This window comes from Zalophus californianus, chromosome 7, assembly GCF_009762305.2.
Source record: "Zalophus californianus isolate mZalCal1 chromosome 7, mZalCal1.pri.v2, whole genome shotgun sequence".
NCBI lineage: Eukaryota > Metazoa > Chordata > Mammalia > Carnivora > Otariidae > Zalophus > Zalophus californianus.
In genome coordinates, this window is record NC_045601.1 from 118,210,748 (window position 1) to 118,228,210 (window position 17,463).

The window sequence follows — 17,463 nt, forward strand, 5'->3', positions numbered from 1 at the left end:
TCCCCTGGCCAGTCCACAAGTAGAGGCACAGACAGATGAGGAAATCATCAATTTTTATTAATTTCATAACTGGGAAATTCCACGTGAGAGTGAAAGGAAAGTGAGTCAAGCGAGGCAGAGGGTGTGCCCCTGGGGATTCCCCAGCTTGAATGTGCTGCGCGGGGCAGGGGTTCGGAGCTGGGAGCATGAGGGGGTGATGGGGTCTGAGGGTGGGAGTTCAAGGGTAGGAGATAAGACAGATGGCGGGTGCTGGCAGGACAACAGAGGGGTGGCCACAATTAGAGGGGCAAAAAGTTCAGGATACCCTCCAGGTGCTGCCTCAGCCAGGGCTGCAGGCGAAAGAGATTGATGTGAAAATCTCGTGGTATCTTGCCTTTGGGGGCCCTTTGACGAGAGTTTTTATTGTTCATGCCACAGGGGTTGTAGAGACCCCAACTCACTAGGCCCACCTGGAAGAGAGAGAGAACGGGGTGGGAGACTGTCACAACCCCAGCTCCAAGCCTCAACCTTCCCAGTTCCTTCAAAGGCCTCCCTCATCCTCCTGCAAGGCCAAGACCCTGTAACCCCAGTCCTGTGGGTTTCCCCCTTCTCTCCTCACCTGAAAAAACCTGTGCCTCCGCTCAAGGAAAACTGCTCCCCCAGATTCTCCTGCCAGAAAGGGGGGATAGGAAACTGTCATACTGACCCTGTGTCATCAGGGCGTGCATGCTGGCCACAGGGACAGCAGTGGTCTTTCCCTCAGGAATTCAGGCTCAGGAGGGGGGGTGGGAGGGACTCACCCCTGCAGGGATTGTCATCCTTCTCAGTCCCACTGCATAGGAACTGGTCTGTCACTACCTCTCTGACATCCTTCAAGTCGGGGAAGGTGGTTTTGTCTTGGGAGACGGCCTTGATACAGCTTGTCCACTGCAACAGGGGCAGAACAGGAGAGAAGGATGAAACGAGCAGTCCCAGGGGCTACCTGGCAGTTGCTAGGCCTGGAGGAGGGGTGACACAGGGTCAGATGGAAAAAGCAGCCAGAGCTGGAGCAAGAAGGGACAAAGAGACCTTCAGGGAGCAGCCACAGGTGTCCCACCCTCCCCCCAACCCAGCATCCCAGACCTGAGATCCTCACCTCTGTCCCTGTCTTGAGGTTAATGTTCATTTTGTTCCCATTCAAGGCCACAAAATGAGCAGGAATGCTCAGTTTGTTCAGAAGTTCACTTTCTGCATTCAAGGAGGAAGGCATGTGGTGCCGGTCCCTTTACCCAGCATCCAGACTCCAGATTGGAGGCTGTTGCACAGTCCACGTCATCAGCACTAAGCCCTGGTCCCAGTTCCTCACGCGCCCTGAGCCCCAGCACTCACCATGGTCTCGGCAGGTGCTGCCTGGGGGTCTCCGCAGAGCCAGATTGGCCTCCACAGTGCAGGGAAGGCAAATGGGCCTGGGGAGAAGGACAAGGGTCACACAGGCCCATTCTCAGTGTCCCCTGCTGTGGGACTCCCCAGAGCAGTCTCCCCCAGAAGACGCCCTCTCATCCCAGGCTCTAGCACCTGGCATGGGTGGACATCTTCACTTTCTCGGCCAGCTTCAACAGGGCAATGTCATCACCGTAGAACTCTCGGATCCCCTGATCCTTCTTGGCAAAGACGTCAAACCCCGAGGAGATCACCGCCTTATCAATACTGAAGTCTTTGCCCCACTGGGATTTAGGATCCCCTGGGAACAATAAGGCAGATTAGGCTGGGCCAGGGCTCCTGAAGGGGCCAGAGGCTAGGGACCAATGCTGAGAGCCCTGGCCACAGGCTCAGGAGCCTGGTGTGGGCCCTGCCTTACCCACGTTGACCCTCCACAGGGAGCTGTTCTCGGCATTGCGGAAGCAGTGAGCGGCCGTCAGGACCCACTGGTCTGAGATGAGGGCCCCCCGGCAGGTCTCCTGGCTCCTAGGCTGTAGGGAAATTGGTGATTTTCAGGGACTGCTATGTCTCTGGTCCATGGCCTCTTCCATCTCTGGGATTCAAGCCCCATCCCTCCTTCCTGGTACCTTAATAGTGACATGCCACGGTGCCCTTTCCTGGACAGAGGCATTGGCTGACATGTTCCCCACCCCACAGATGGTGTCTGTGAGCTGGGAGACATCTGTGGGTGTGGGAACAGAGGGGAAAGGAGGCGTGTGAGGAGCACAGTGAGCAGGTTCCCAGCCTGGACCCCTGGCTGGCCCCTCACCACCCACACCACTCCCAAGAGGGAAAAGCTCACTCACCCAGCATGTGCTCAAAGACCTGGTACAGAGCCTCTGTGTCCTGCAGAATGAAGGCATGTCTCTCACCATCCTTCTTGGACCCCAGCTCATTCAGCTCTCTCCAGTCCACATCCAGCTTGCCCACCCCAATGGCATAGATGTCTGATGGGGAGAAGGAAATCACCAGAAACTTGTGGCTGAGGGGCTACCCTGTGAGACAGGAAACTATCATTTGGAACTTACTAGGTCCTGCAAAGCCCTAAATGAGTGGGCCCCTGCCCCCTACCTCCTATCTGACCTCATTTCCTGCCACTCCTCACCCTTCTCTCCGTTCCATAGAGCCTCCTTGAAGTCCCTCAGATTTGCAGGCACGCTCCCACCCCAGGCCTTTTGCATAAGCCTCTGCCTGGTCCACTCCTTCCCAGACTGCCCACATGGCTCACTCTCTTACCTTTTTAAGTCTTGACTCAAATGTCACCATCTCGGCGAGGCCTTCCCTGGGCTCCTTGTCTAAAACTGCAATGCCTCAGCCAATTCCATTCCCTCTCTGCTCCATTTTATGCCTTGGCACAAGGCACTACCCACCACCCCCTACGGGGTCCTTATTTATTTTGTTTAATGCCCAGAGTGGGTAGAAGTGTGTCCCTCAAAAGGATATGTTCAAGTCCTAAGCCCCAGTACCTGTGAAGGTGACCTTATTTGGAAATAGGGTCTTTGCTCTTGGACTTCTAGCCTTCTGAATGTGAGAGCAAAAGTTGCTGTTGTTTTCAGCCACCCGAGTTTGTAGAATCTGTGGCACTATCCCTAGAAAATTAATACATTGCTCCTCCAGAATGACAACCCCAGCGAGACATCTTTGTCTGTTTTGTTCACAGCTCTATCCTTAGAATGGTGCCCAGGAGGGACTTTCTAAGTACATTTATATGACTGAATAAAGAGCTCATGAGTGTACACGGAGGCAAAACTTCAGATCTGGTTCCCCTGTAAGGTGTAAGCTCTGAGAGAGGAGCCTGGAGCCATCTCTTCCCACTGGAGACCTGGGGCCCACATAACTGTCCGTACCCCGCCTCCAAGCAAGCACGGGTGCCAGTCAGAACCGCCCTGGGGCGGCCACAGAGTCCAATCTTCTCCCAAGTTTTGAAGCCCTCACGGCCCTTTATGGCCCCCGGGGGGCCCTGAGTGGTGTGTAAAGAGCGAGATGCTCAGACAGACTGGGAGACAAGGCTTTCCTCAGGGAGCAATGTAGCCCTAGGCCGGCCAGAAGCAGTCACTGGGAGCTGGACAGTTAGGTCCCCAGTATTTTCTGTGACTATGTCCCTTCAGTTGCTGCTTCTTTTTAGTAAGGTATTTTTGAGCATTTAACCCTAGCCCCGTGATGCTAAGAGTTAGGGAGGAGTTTGGCCTTCGCCTTCCCTAGGCCAGAGTTTTAAAGAGGAATCTGCTTGCCCCAGAGGGGCAGGTGGGGTTGTTGGCATGAAGAGAGGCCCCAAGGGGAAAGTGAAACTTGTGAGGCTCAAAAGCAACTGTCCTCGCTTGTCCGGAGCACTTCTGTCTAAAATTCTGTTCTGGTCAAAGGTCAATGCAATTTGTGTTTAGTCTGAACCTGAGGAATTGTTCCTTTAAAGGCTGCAACTGCCAAAGCCTTAGGTGGTTATCTGTACTGCTAAAGGAGGAAACACCAGGGACAGTCCCCACAAGGAATCCAGGCCCTTTCTCCCTGGAGAAGTTCACGGGCACGAGGACGGCAGCAGCCGCTCACATACACTGTTCCATACGTTGTTCCTCTGTTCCTCCGTACCAGGAAACATCTGAGCGTTTGGGGTGGGTCCTAGCACCGTCCTCTCTTAGCAAAGGCAGAAACCGCCCCCGGCCACAGCCAACCGAAGAAACCAAGGCTGCAACCACGGGGTGGTTTGATTCCAGACTCTTGAGCATGACTCTCAGCTGCCTTCACACAGAACGACATGGCCTGGGTCCTCGCTGGAAATGAAGGCAAGCTGCCCATCCGCCCCCACCCGCCCCACCCACCCCCCCACACCCCCTACAGGGACCCCACAGCTGGGAGCGGCTCCGAGGCTCACCCAGATAGTCACTCCTCTGCTGGTTGATGTTCAAGATCTCTTTGATATTGTCAACAGCCAGCTTGGGAGAGCCACCCATGTTAGACTTTCCTAGAACGGAGGGAAAAGAATAGTCCGGAGAGACTCCCCACAGTCCCGGAGGAGTGGGGCAGCCATTCAGCATGGGAACCTTAACGTTTAATGCGTCCCACTTGAGTTTCAAGATACGTTATTTACTAGGCAACCCTCGTGGGTCCCCTCCCTCTTCAGGAGCTTTGTACCCTATCATTCAATAAACTTTACTATTGCTCAATAGACCTTGCTTTGCTGCCCAAAAAAAGGAAAAAAAAGATATGTTATTTACTGAAATTCTCTACATCCCAGGCACCAGGCCAGGAGCTTCATAAACTTTATCTCATTTAATTCTCATGAAACCTCAGGTAGTGTGGGCATCCGCATTTTATAGGCAAGAAAACCAAGTTCCAAAGGGGCTATGCAGTTTGGCCGCAATCGAGAGATAAACAGCAGAGCCCAACTCCACCCCGCGGTCCAACCTCCCAGCCTTCCATCCGTGTGCCTTGGCACGCCTGCTCCAAAGCCACCCCTCCCCGCCCAGCCGACTTGAGGCCACCTCCCAGGTAGTAACAATAACTGATAGCTGTCATGACAAAGCCCTTTTACACAAACTACGCTCTCCATAGAGATTGTGTAAGGAAAGGGGGGCGTCTCTGATCATCATCACCACTGCTGTTGTTCTGTCGACATCCTTGAGACTATTTCCACTTTACAAAGGAGAAACTGAGGCCCAGGGTGGCAGAGGGAGAGCCAGCAGGCAGGCCTTCTGACCCCACACTGCTGCTCCTTCCACTGTGCCGGACTCACTCGTGGAGGCGACGATACCCACCATCTGTCAGAAGGATGATGGCGTGTCGGATTTCCTGCCAGGCCTCTGTCTTCATTCCAAGGCGTTGCATCTGGTTATTCATCATGATATGGACACAATTTAAAGCTGCATAGGTGTCCGTCCCTGTCCCATTTTCATGGTCTGGAGTATGTGAAGAGGAAAGACTCTCATAGAAACGTCCCACCTACCACCTGGCAGAAGGAATCCCTCTATTCTCCCAACCATCGGAAATGCATTTATCAACTGGCTTGATATATTCAGACCTTCACTATCCAGATAGAGATTTGGCGTCACTGCCTGTTCAAACATTAAAAGCCTTTTCCCTTAGAAATGCTCGTTGCAGGGGCTCCTGGGTGGCGCAGTCTGTTAAGCGTCTGACTCTTGGTTTTGGCTCAGGTCGTGATCTCAGGGTCCTGGGATGGAGCCCTGCATAGGGCTCCACGCTCAGCAGGGAGTCTGCTTGGGATTCTCTCTTTCCCTCTCCTTTTGCCTCTTCTCCCCCTCCCTCTGTCTCTCTCTCTCTCTCTCTCTCTCTCTCTCTCTCTCTCTCAAATTAATAAATAAATCTTTTCTTTAAAAAAAGAAATGCTCATTGCATAACCCCACTTGAAGGCCACTCTAAAGCCTCAAAATTCAAAGATGGGGTTCCCAAAGAACTTGGGTTGTTGCAGCTACCTGCAACCCACCACCCAGGCAGCTTGACAATGGTGTGGGGAGACTACAGTGTTGAGCCAAGAAAGCCAGCCCACGTAGATCTGGCATCAGGAAGGAGCCAAAGACCTGCACAAGGCATTCGGATGTGTAGCTCATTAGAGTAAGCCACGAATTGGTGGGAGTTGGGACTCCCCCGCCAGGAACCTGACTTGGAAGCCACCTCCCCCTGAGGAACCTGAGCCCCAGAGCCCTGGGACTAGAATGCCACCAAAGGCCTCACTCTCTCTCTAACTTGTCCAGAACCTCCTTGCAGGCACAGAGAGCTCATCCTCCACCCCCCCACCCGCCTCATCGCCTTCATTTGATGACACACATACCTTTATAGTTGACATTGTTCAGACTGTTGATTACTTCGGTCACATCCCGGGAGTTGTCATACAGAACAGACATGATGACGTGGGGCTTGGATGCAAAGGTGATGATGGCGACACTAACATTGATCTCAAAACTGAAGATCTGGGAAGGGCAAGTGAGAGGCAGCGTGAGAGGCCTTGAAACGGAAGGGGAGAGAGTAAGAGAGCCAGCCAAGGGCCCCAGAGGAGGCAGAGAGCCTGGGCCACTCCACTTGCTAAGACACTGCTGCTTGCAGGGAGCCAGCAAGCTGACGTTTGCTGACCAGGTCTTCTTTTTGATAGGCCGCTCGCTCCTCATTGCATCCTCACATCAGTTCTGTGAGGGGCGCGACATGGCCCCTATTTTCTGGATGAGGACGTTGAGGCTTGTTGCCGTGCCGCAGACCACACGCCGGTACGAGGCAGAGGTCGAATTTGAACTTGTCCACTTGAATCTGAGGCACTTCTCCAACTGGCGTGTTTTGCAGCCTCAAGGCTTACGGTTACTCTAAGTCTCAAGAGAGACTAAGGAGCACAAAATGCCTTCTTTGAAAATGTAGCTGGGGGGCGCCTGGGTGGCTCAGTCTGCCTTCAGCTCAGGTCATGATCCCAGCGTCCTGGGATCGAGCCCCGCATCGGGCTCCCTGCTCGGCTGGGAGCCTGCTTCTCTCTCTGCCCCTCCCCCTGCATGTGCTCGCGCGCTCTCTCTCTCCCTCTCTCTCTGTCAAGTAAGTAAGTAAATAAATAAATAAATAAATAGATAGATAGATAAAATGTAGCTGGGAAGAAAAACATATATCTACATAAACTATTGTGAAAAGCATAATTGCCAAGCAAAGTACTGGCAAGTAATCTAAACTAGTGGCTTGTCAGTAAAAACATTCTGAGCATATACTTCAACATAGGTATATATATTTATAAAAACCAACTCATTTATAAAGTGCATCACTATTCAAATATATTACATACCTTTTAAACACAAAAAATTGGAATTTTTGAGGGAAAGTATTAAATATTAAGTTGTTGATTTAATTTAAACTAAAATTATTCAACAAGGATACCAGTACTCATCTACCACACCCTGCTGGATTATTTTGTATATCCCTCTGTGGAGACCGCCATCCTAGATGATGGGTGCCTGGTAAACAGGACCTCAGCCTTGTTCATCTTTGGTGTCTCCCAGCACCCAGCACCCAGCATGGTGCCTAACACGTAGAAGGTGCCCCGCTGGTGTTTGTGGGATGAAAAATAGGATCCTATAAATTGAAGCCATGATTCCTGCACGGCATGCACATCATCTGGGAGGACTTTTCAGAGGAGGTAGGCTGTGAGTGGGATTCTGAGGAAGGGAAGGAACCAGAGAGAGACAGTGGGTGTAGGAAGCCTCCTCTGTGCACAGACCCCTATTTCCTGACCCTGTCCACCATGAGAATGGCGCTGTCCTTGAAGATCTGAAAGTCATCTTCTGCCACACTCTGAGAGGCATCCAGGAGCAGGTAGAGGTTCAGGTGACCAGAGCGCTGGATTTGGATCTTACGGCCCATGCTTTCTGGGAGAAATGTGGAAAGAGTAGATTCACATCTTGACCTCCCACCTGCTCTCCTGCCAAGGGGTGGGGCCTCCCTGCCTCCCCTCCAGTCAGCTCAGCCCCACTGAGCCTTCCCGAAGCTCTCAGCATCCTCCCCAGGCCAGGCCCAGCACCCTGCTGCCCCTACCTCAAGCACTTACTCGTTTTCTTCTGGGTGGGATTGGTGGCTCCAAGTAGGTGGGAGAACGAGGTGCCCAGGGCAGGGGCCACATCCTCAGGAAAGTCGTAGGAGTAGGGCTCTGTGGAAAGTCGCTGGGGTCAGCCAGGGTCAGGGGTGGGGTGCCCAGGACTCTCTGGAGGGTCAAGGTGGCTGGCTACTCACGGCGGCATATGGGCTCTGTCCCACTCCAGACCCCATTGCTCTGGCACTCCCGCTCCGCAGACCCAGTCAGCACCAGATTTGAGGAGCAGCGGTAGCTGACTTTGTCCCCAAGGCCAAAGCGGGACCCCGTCCGCACGGCACCCACCGAGATGCCCGGGTTGGGGCAGTGGCCAGCTGTGAGTCAACAAAGGAAGACAGCAGTGAGCAGAGACACCCCTCCTCGGCCTTTCTGTCCTGCTCACCCACCCTGTCCCTCTTCCTCCTCTCCAGACCCGTGGAGCCTCTGCAGGTCATCTGGCCTCCCCATTGGGAGACACCACAACCGGCCTTCCCAAGGGTGTGGATGGAAAATCTTAAGTAGGGCAAAATGTTCAGAACTCAGTGCCCTCGGTTGCCAGGTAAAGCGTCCCAGTGCCACAACCCACCGACTCAGCCTGCATCCATCCCAGAGCCCCAGGGAAGATGCTGACTGAGGGGCCCAACACGGCCACAGAGAGTATTTACACTTCATAAACCGTAATGAGGCATAGCCACACACCCACCAGGATGGCTGAAACTGAAAATCTGGAGAATTCCTTAATTCCATATTGCTGGAGTGACAATTGGGAAACGTTTGCCAGTCTCTACTAAAACTAAATGTATGCCGGGGCGCCTGGGTGGCTCAGTCGGTTAAGCATCTGCCTGAAGGCAGAATAGGGATCGAGCCCCACATCCTGCTCCCTGCTCAGCGGTGAGTCTGCTTCTCCCTCTCCCTCTTCCTGCCACTCCCCATGCTTGTACTCTCTCTCTCTGTGTGAAATAAATAAATAAAATCTCTTTTTTTAAAGATTTTATTTATTTGACAGAGAGAGACCCAGCAGGAGAGGGAACACAAGCAGGGGGAGTGGGAGAGGGAGAAGCAGGCTTCCCGCGGAGCAGGGAGCCCGATGCGGGACTCGATCCCAGGACCCTGGGACCATGACCTGAGCCGAAGGCAGACGGTTAACGACCGAGCCAACCAGGTGCCCCAATAAATAAAATCATAAAAAAAAAAGATTCTCTCCCTTTGCACCCCCCCACTCTCTCTCTAAAAACAAAACAAACAAAACCAAACGTATGACAACATGTGACCTGATAATTGCACTCCTAAACAACATGCTCAAGAGAAGCAAATTCATGGGGCATCTGGCTGGCTCAGTCATTAAGCATCTGCCTTCGGCTCAGGTCATGATCCTGGGGTCCTGGGATCTAGCCCCACATGGGGCTCCCTGCTCCGCGGGAAGCCTGCTTCTCCCTCTCCCACTCCCCTTGCTTGTGTTCCCTCTCTCTGTGTGTCTCTCTGTGTCATATAAATAAATAAAATAAAATTTAAAAAGAGAACTAATTCATATGTGCACTAACAGTTACATACAAGGACATTCATAGGGCTTTACTCATAATAGCCCCAAACTGGAAAGAACCCAAATGCCCACCAAGAAGAGAACCCAAAAATAAATTGCAATCTATTTCTATAATAAAACTACACAGCAATAAAAAAATAACAGGGGGGCCCAGGTGGTGCAATCAGTGGTTGAGTGTCTGACTCTTGGTTTCAGCTTAGGTGGTGATCTCAGGGTTGTGGGATCAAGCCCCGTGTCAGGTTCCACGCTCAGCATGGAGAGCTGAGTCTGCTTAGGACTCTCTCTGCCCCTCCCTACCCTTCTCTCTCTAAAATAAATCAATACATCTTAAAAAGAAATAACAAACTTGCTGCTACACAGGACCACACGGACCAATCTCATAGGCAGAACGTTGAGTAAAGGAAGCCAGCTATTTGACAGAGTCATGAATATGAGTAGGCAACCAGTATCTGGACCGCTGGGGGACAGGATGGTCCTACCATCTCGTGGACTCCGTGTCTTCTGTATTAGGCACTCAGAACTATCGTCCAGGCAGCTCCTAAAACCCAGGGAATCCTAGGAGCCCACTCCTATCAACCAGAGCCCCTCAACATTGACAGGGGCAGTAATAACTACGACAAACTCCAGGGACTCTTCTAGATGCTTACTAATGTCAACTCAATCCCACAGCAACCCCACACAGTGGCCAGTCTTACTATTTTTATTTGAGACGTGAAAATCGAGGCATAGAGGAACGCCTGGGTGGCTCAGTCAGTTAAGCATCTGCCTTTGGCTCAGATCATGATCTCAGGGTCCTGGGATCGAGCCCTGCGTCAGGCTCTCTGCTCAGTGGGAAACCTGCTTCTCCTTCTCCCTCTGTTCCTCCGTCCACTCGTGTTTGGAGTGCTCTCACTATCTCTCTTGTTTGCTCTCTCTCTCAAGTAAATAAATAAGATTTTTTAAAAAGAGAGAAAGAAAAATTGAGGCATAGAGAGATTAAATAACCTGCCCAAAGGCTGCCGAAGTCTGAGCCAGGTTGGACCCACGCTGGCTGCAGAGGTGAGGGACTGAAGCACAGCGCTAGGTCCACTCTCACTCAGCACCTTGTCCCTACAATAGCCCATTGGGCCCGAAAACCAATCTTGCTCTGAGGCATTTGGAAAAGCTGGACAGAGTGCGTGGAGCCTTTATGTTGGATCTGAAGCTTAGCCCAGCTCCCTGCAGGTGGGTGATGTGTGACCTGTAGACCTCAATTTACCAAAATCCAGGAATATGACTTTGGCATCAGAGACACCAGGCCCCTGTCCCCACAGAGGCCCACTGGGCACGCATCTGACTCCAAGGTTCCTGGGAGACCCCAGCCCCCATGCAGCTGGTGGGGCAGGGCACTCACCCCCGTTGTCACACACAGCCGTCTCCCCATCCCACATGCCATTGGGGCGACACTGCCGCACAGGTGAGCCCCGCAGGGTGAGGCCATCCTCACACTGGAAGCTCAGGTTGCCGCCCACAGGGTGGGACCCCAGCCGCGGGGTGAACATGCCGTTCTCAAAGGAAACAGGAGCTGGACAGCGAACAGCTGGAGGGAGAGAAGGGGAGGAGAACATATGGATGGCTGGAAAACACCTGGGCTGGGCTGGGATGCATGGGAGTTGCCAGGTGGTTGTCAAAATATTGGGCTGTTGCGTGTGAAATCACTGCTTGTGGCAATTGGTTGAATATTGGCAATGTCACACAGTTCAGCCTAATAGATGATAACCACTTCTCTCAGCCCCCTGAGGGCCATGGTCACCCCAGCCCCTCCCCTGGGGTCCTTGGATGCCCCGTGAGTGGACAACTAAAGGGGTGACATCTGGCACGACAGGAGACCCTGGCACCCATTCTGAATGGTCGGGATTCTGCAGTCAATTATTAAGTATTAAAAAAAAAAATCACCCCGAGTATTTTAAAAATCTCCATCAAAGACTGCTTCTTCCAATGCCTTGCTACGGACAATGGACAATTTCCCACTCTTTTGAGAAGCCCTATGGGAAAGCAGCTTTGCCATCCCTGGCACACCACGCAGTCAGGTTAAGCCCCACCCGGAGCAAGTCCTAAGTAGAGGTTCTGGAGTGGCCCCTGGCGGCCCCACCCTGAGCAAGGCCCACGGAGAGCCTCACGTTTGCAGACCGCCTTTGTCAGCTGCGTGGATCTCAGGGTCTGCCACTGCCCATTGTGCTTGCACAGCCGTGAGGCTGGAACCGGGTAGCGGCCCAGGGGACAGGAGTAGGTGATGACACTCCCAGGGGCCCAGCCACGGCTGAGGGTGAAAGTGCCACCGGAGATATTCACATTCCGAGGGCAGGAGGGAGCCTCTGCAGCCAAGCCTGTGAGCATGGGACCCAACACAGAAATGCAGAAAAGATGAGAACAGAAAAGCAATAGAAATGGTCATTGCCAAGTGGGAACTCAGTGTGGGCAGCACAGGCCTCTTCTGTGGACCTCAGCATCCCCCTCCCCTGCTCCTACCTGGATACAGGGGCAACAGGCAAAGGAAAGCCATCAGTGGGTCCATGGTGTCCACCTTGAGGCAGAGAGAGACAGAGAGCTGGCAGAGGGAAAAGGTCATCTGACTTCCCCGAAGCCCTGAGCTGACTCAGCAGCTGCTTCATTTGCTGCCAGAGAAGGAAAACTAGGGAGTGGCAAGGGGGGTGTGCTCTTTTCTTTTTTTTTTTTAATGAATAAATCTTTTTTTTAAGATTTTATTTATTTTAGAGAGAGAGAGAGCATGAGCAGAGGGAAGGGCACAGGGAAAGAAAGAAGCAAACTCCTACCCCCCCACTGAGCAGGGACCCCCCCTCCCCACGACAACGTGGAGCTCAATCCTAGGACTCTGGGATCGTGACCTGAGCCGAAGGCAGACGCTCACAGACTGAGCCACCCAGGGGCACCAGGGGATGTGCTCTTGGCAGGAAAAAATAATCAGGGATTGGGGACTGAGCTGAGGGGGCAAAGCCCTTGCCCATCTCCCTAATCCCAACATGTCCTACTCAGTTGATCTGCACCATAGGCTTTACATACTTTACATACTCAGCCTCTGCGTCCCCTACACACACATGTGCTCTTCCATGTACAGTCTAAAGCACACAAACCCAAAAACCATCCAAGATATTGCAAAATCATTTATTTAAGTAGTTTCTCTTAGGTGTTGCCAAGTGAACTTTATTTCCTGAGAGCCTGCAATACTACTGTCTTCTTGAACATACACCTCCAAGAGACTGAGGCTAATTTTCTTAGAAATTCTTGCTAAATAGGAAGAACCACAATCTTTTTATTCCTTGCAACCCTTCCCCAGAAAGAATCTAGAGATAAAAATGAAATCAACACTTAGTTTTTGGAGACCGGAAACTGTTTAAAACACTTTTATGGAAAGTCCAGTAGAAAAAATTCCCAACCCATAAAATAAATAAGTCTGGGATTGGTTACCCACAACAAAAGTATTTTGGAATTTTGGACGTGCCTTTATTTTTTTATTTTTTTCCTTCTTTTTTTAATTTAAATTCAATTAATTAACATATAGTGTATTACTAATTTCAAATGTAGAGTTCAGTGCTCATTACATCCCATGCCATCCTTAATGCCCATCACCCAGTTACCCCCTCCCCCCACTCACCTGCCCTCCAGCAACCCTCAGTTTGTGTCCTATGATTAGGAGTTTCTTATGGTTTGTCTCCCTCTCTGATTTCATCTTGTTTTATTTTTCCCTTCCCTTCCCCTATGCTCCTCTGTTTTGTTTCTTAAATTCCACATATGAGTGAAATCATATAATTGTCTTTCTCTGATGGACTTATTTCACTTAGCTTAATGCCCTCTAGTTCCATCCACGTCGTTGCAAATGGCAAGATTTCATTCTTTTGATGGCTGAGTAATATTCCATTGTGTGTATATATCTTTTTTTATTAACATATATTATTTGTTTCAGGGGTACACGTCTGTGATTCATCAGTCTTACACAATTCTCCAATGTCCACCACCCAGCCACCCCATCCCTCCGACCCCCCTCCACTCCAGCAACCCTCAATTTGTTTCCTGAGATTAAGAGTCTCTTAATCTGGTTTCACCTTGTTTCATTTTTCCCTCCCTTCCCCTATGATCCTCTGTCTTTTTTCTCAAATTCCTCATATCAGTGAGATCATATGATACTTGTCTTTCTCTGATTGACTTATTTCACTTAGCATAATACCCTCTAGTTCCATCCATGCTGTTGCAAATGGCAAGATTTCGGGTTTTTTGATGGCTGCATAATATTCCATTGTAAATATATACCACATCTTCTTTATCCATTCATCTGTTGATGGACATCTTGGTTCTTTCCATAGTTTGGCTATTGTGGACATTGCTGCTATAAACACTGGGGTGCATGTGCCCCTTCTTTTCACTACATCTGTGTCTTTGTGGTAAATACCCAGTAGTGCAATTGCTGGGTCATAGGGTAGCTCTATTTTCAACTTTTTGAGGAACCTCCATACTGTTTTCCAGAGTGGCTGCACCAGCTTGCATTCCCACCAACAGTGTAGGAGGGTTCCCCTTTCTCCACATCCTCGCCAACATCTGTCATTTCCTGACTTGGTGTTTTTTTTTAAGATTTTATTTATTTATTTGATACTGTGAGAGAGACACAGTGAGAGAGGGAACACGAGCAGGGGGGCGGGTGGGAGAGGGAGAAGCTGCCTCCCCACGGAGCAGGTAGCTGAATGCGGGGCTCGATCCCAGGACCCTGGGATCATGACCTGAGCCAAAGGCAGATGCTTAACGACTGAGCCACACAGGCACTCCCTGACTTGTTAATTTTAGCCATTCTGACTGGTGGGAGGTGGTATCTCATTGTGGTTTTGATTTGTATTTCCCTGATGCCGAGTGATGTTAAACACCTTTTCCTGTATCTGTTACCCATCTGGATGTCTTTGGAGAAATGTCTATTCATGTCTTCTGCCCATTTCTTAACTGGATTTTTTGGTTTTTGGTTGTTGAGTTTAATATGATCTTTATAGATTGTGGATAAAACCCTTTAGCAGATATGTCACCTGCAAATAGCTTCTCCTATTCTTTACCCTGCTTTTTAGTTTTGTTGATTGTTTCCTTCGCTGTGCCAAAAACTTTTATCTGGGTGAAGTCCCAATAGTTCATTTTTGCTTTTGTTCCCCTTGCCTCTGGAGACTTTTCTAGTAAGAAGTTGCTATGGCCGAGGTCAAAGAGGTTGCTGCCTCTGTTCTCCTCTAGGATTTTGATGGTTTCCTGTCTCACATTTAGGACTTTCATCCACTTTGAGTCTATTTTTGTGTATGGTGTAAGAGAATGGTCCAGTTTCATTCTTCTACATGTGGCTGTCCAGTTTTCCCAACACCATTTATTGAAGAGACAGTCTTTTTTTCCATTGGATATTCTTTCCTGCTTTGTCGAACATTAGCTGACCAGAGAGTTGAGGGTCCATTTCTGGGCTCTCTATTCTGTTCCATTGATCTATGTGTCTGTTTTTGTGCCGGTACCATACTGTCTTGATGATTACAGCTTTGTAATAGAGCTTGAAGTCAGGCATTGTATGGCCTCAGCTTTGGTTTTCTTTTTCAACATTCCCCTGGTGATTCGGGGTCGTTTCTGGTTCCACAGAAATTTTAGGATTATTTGTTCCAGCTCTGTAAAAAATGTTGATGAGGATGCCTGGGTGCCTCAGTCAGTTAAGCACCTGCCTTCGGCTCAGCAGAGAGGCTGCTTCTCCCTCCCCCTCCTTGTGTGTGCTCTCTCTTTCTCTTTCTCTCTCTCTTAGAGGAAGGAAGGAAGGAAGGAAGGAAGGAAGGAAGGAAGGAAGGAAGGAAGGAAGGAAGGAAGGAAGGAAGGAAGGAAGGAAGGAAGGAAGGAGGGAAGGAAGGAAGGAAGGAAGGAAAAACATTGATGGTATTTTGATGCAGATTGTATTGAATGTATAGATTGCTCTGGGTAGCATAGACATTTTAACAATATTTGCTCTTCCAATCCATGAGCATGGAAAGTTTTTCTATTTCTTTGTGTCTTCCTCAATTTCTTTCATGAGTGTTCTATAATTTTCAGTATACATATCCTTTGCCTCTTTGGTTAGGTTTATTCCTAGGTATCTTATGGATTTGGGTACAATTGTAAATGGGCTCGATTCCTTAATTTCTCTTTCTTCTTTCTCATTGTTAGTGTATAGAAATGCAACTGACTTCTGTGCATTGATATTATATTCTGCCATGTTGCTGAATTCCTGTATAAGTTCTAGCAATTTGGGGGTGGAGTCTTTTGGGTTTTCCACATAAAGTATCATGTCATCTGCAAAGAGTGAGAGTTTGACGTCTTCTTTGCTGATTTGGATGCCTTTTATTTCTTTTTGTTGTCTGATTGCTGAGGCTAGGACTTACAGTACTATGTTGAACAACAGTGGTGAGAATGGACATCTCTACCATGTTCCTAACCTTAGGGGAAAAGCTCTCAGTTTTTCAACATTAAGAATGATATTCACTGTGGCTTTTCATATATGGCTTTTATGATATTGAGGTATGTTCCCTCTCTTGGATGTGCCTTTAAATTACAACCTGCAGGGGCGCCTGGGTGACTCAAATGGTTAAGCGTCTGCCTTCGGCTTGGGTCATGATCCCCGGGTCCTGGGACAGAGCTCGCATCAGGCTCCTTGCTTGGCGGGGAGCCTGCTTCTCCCTCTCCTTCTACTGCTCCCCCTGCTTGTGTTCTCTCACTCTCTCTGTCAAATAAATGAATATTAAAAATAATAATAAAGGGGCGCCTGGGTGGCTCAGACAGTTAAGCGTCTGCCTTCGGCTCAGGTCATGGTCCCAGGGTACTGGGATCGAGCCCCTTATCGGGCTCCTGGCTCAGCGGGGAGCCTGCTTCTCCCTCTCCATCTGCCTCTCTCCCTGCTCATCCTCTCTCTCTGTATCTCTGTGTCTCAAATGAATAAATAAAAAATTTAAAAATAGGGCGCCTGGGTGGCTCAGTTGGTTAAGCGACTGCCTTCAGCTCAGGTCATGATCCTGGAGTCCCGGGATCGAGTCCCACATCGGGCTCCCTGCTCAGCAGGGAGTCTGCTTCTCCCTCTGACCCTCCCCCCTCTCATGTGCTCTCTCTCTCTCTCTTTCTCAAATAAATAAATAAAATCTTTTAAAAAATTTAAAAATAAAAAACAAAAATAAATAAAAATAAAAATAATAATAAAAATAAATTACAACCTGCTATTGTATGAAAAGTAGGAAGCAAAGAAACTCTAAGCTAACGTGCTAACCCTTCCACCCCACAGAAGTCTCTTTAATACTTTGTCAAACAATGTGGCATATGAATAAATAAGATCAATTAAAAATGAAGATGAAACATCTCTGAAGTGATGATTTAAGTCTGTGAAAACTCTTTTGACTTATGAATAACTTCTTAGAAACACATATGCAAAGTGGGGCTCACCTTGGACAAAACTGACTGAATGCAGGAAGACCATGATACCCTTGGTGTTGGGGTCCCAAAGCTGCTGCTGCAGCAGAGCTGCTGGTGCCTGCCTGGCACCCAGTGTCTGTTCTCTCTCCCTCCTTCTACAGTAAGACGTTTAGCAGGACACATAATCACCCAGCTAAAGACTACATTTCCCAGCTACCCTTGCAGCTAGGTAATGGGTGACTTAGTTCTGGCCAATAGGAATTGAGTAGAACTGATACATGTAACTTCCAACTTATACCCCTAAAGTAAAAGGAGAGTATGTCCTCCCTTTTCCATGGGCTAAAATAGAAATCTGATGGTGATTCAAGAGCAACATCCTGAGGATGACAGAACAAGCAGAGAGGAGCTTGGGTCCCTGACATTGTGTCGATGTCATACCAGCCCTGCCCACCTACTCAGATTGTTACCAGAGAGAAATAAACTATCTTAAGGGCGGTGGATATTAGAGATGTTCACAAATACGTTGACTTTG

At 49.6% G+C, this 17,463-nt stretch overlaps 1 protein-coding gene across 1 annotated transcript in view; it reads right to left on the minus strand.

Annotated features, from left to right (window-relative positions):
• Positions 1–18: 18 nt before the first annotated feature.
• The window catches only part of C2 (complement C2), a 52,157-nt gene continuing 34,712 nt past the window's right edge, over positions 19–17,463 (minus strand). The window contains exons 3-20 of the mRNA XM_027603812.1: positions 12,009–12,063; positions 11,660–11,866; positions 10,894–11,079; positions 8,143–8,316; positions 7,961–8,059; positions 7,648–7,781; positions 6,218–6,356; positions 5,187–5,327; positions 4,304–4,393; positions 2,244–2,384; positions 2,025–2,119; positions 1,817–1,928; positions 1,534–1,699; positions 1,348–1,424; positions 1,115–1,206; positions 780–906; positions 599–648; positions 19–449 (exon numbers count right to left, since the gene is read on the minus strand). Coding sequence (XP_027459613.1) covers positions 279–449; positions 599–648; positions 780–906; positions 1,115–1,206; positions 1,348–1,424; positions 1,534–1,699; positions 1,817–1,928; positions 2,025–2,119; positions 2,244–2,384; positions 4,304–4,393; positions 5,187–5,327; positions 6,218–6,356; positions 7,648–7,781; positions 7,961–8,059; positions 8,143–8,316; positions 10,894–11,079; positions 11,660–11,866; positions 12,009–12,063 — 2,256 coding nt within the window. The 3' untranslated portion in view covers positions 19–278. The remainder of the gene's footprint in view (positions 450–598; positions 649–779; positions 907–1,114; positions 1,207–1,347; positions 1,425–1,533; positions 1,700–1,816; positions 1,929–2,024; positions 2,120–2,243; positions 2,385–4,303; positions 4,394–5,186; positions 5,328–6,217; positions 6,357–7,647; positions 7,782–7,960; positions 8,060–8,142; positions 8,317–10,893; positions 11,080–11,659; positions 11,867–12,008; positions 12,064–17,463) is intronic.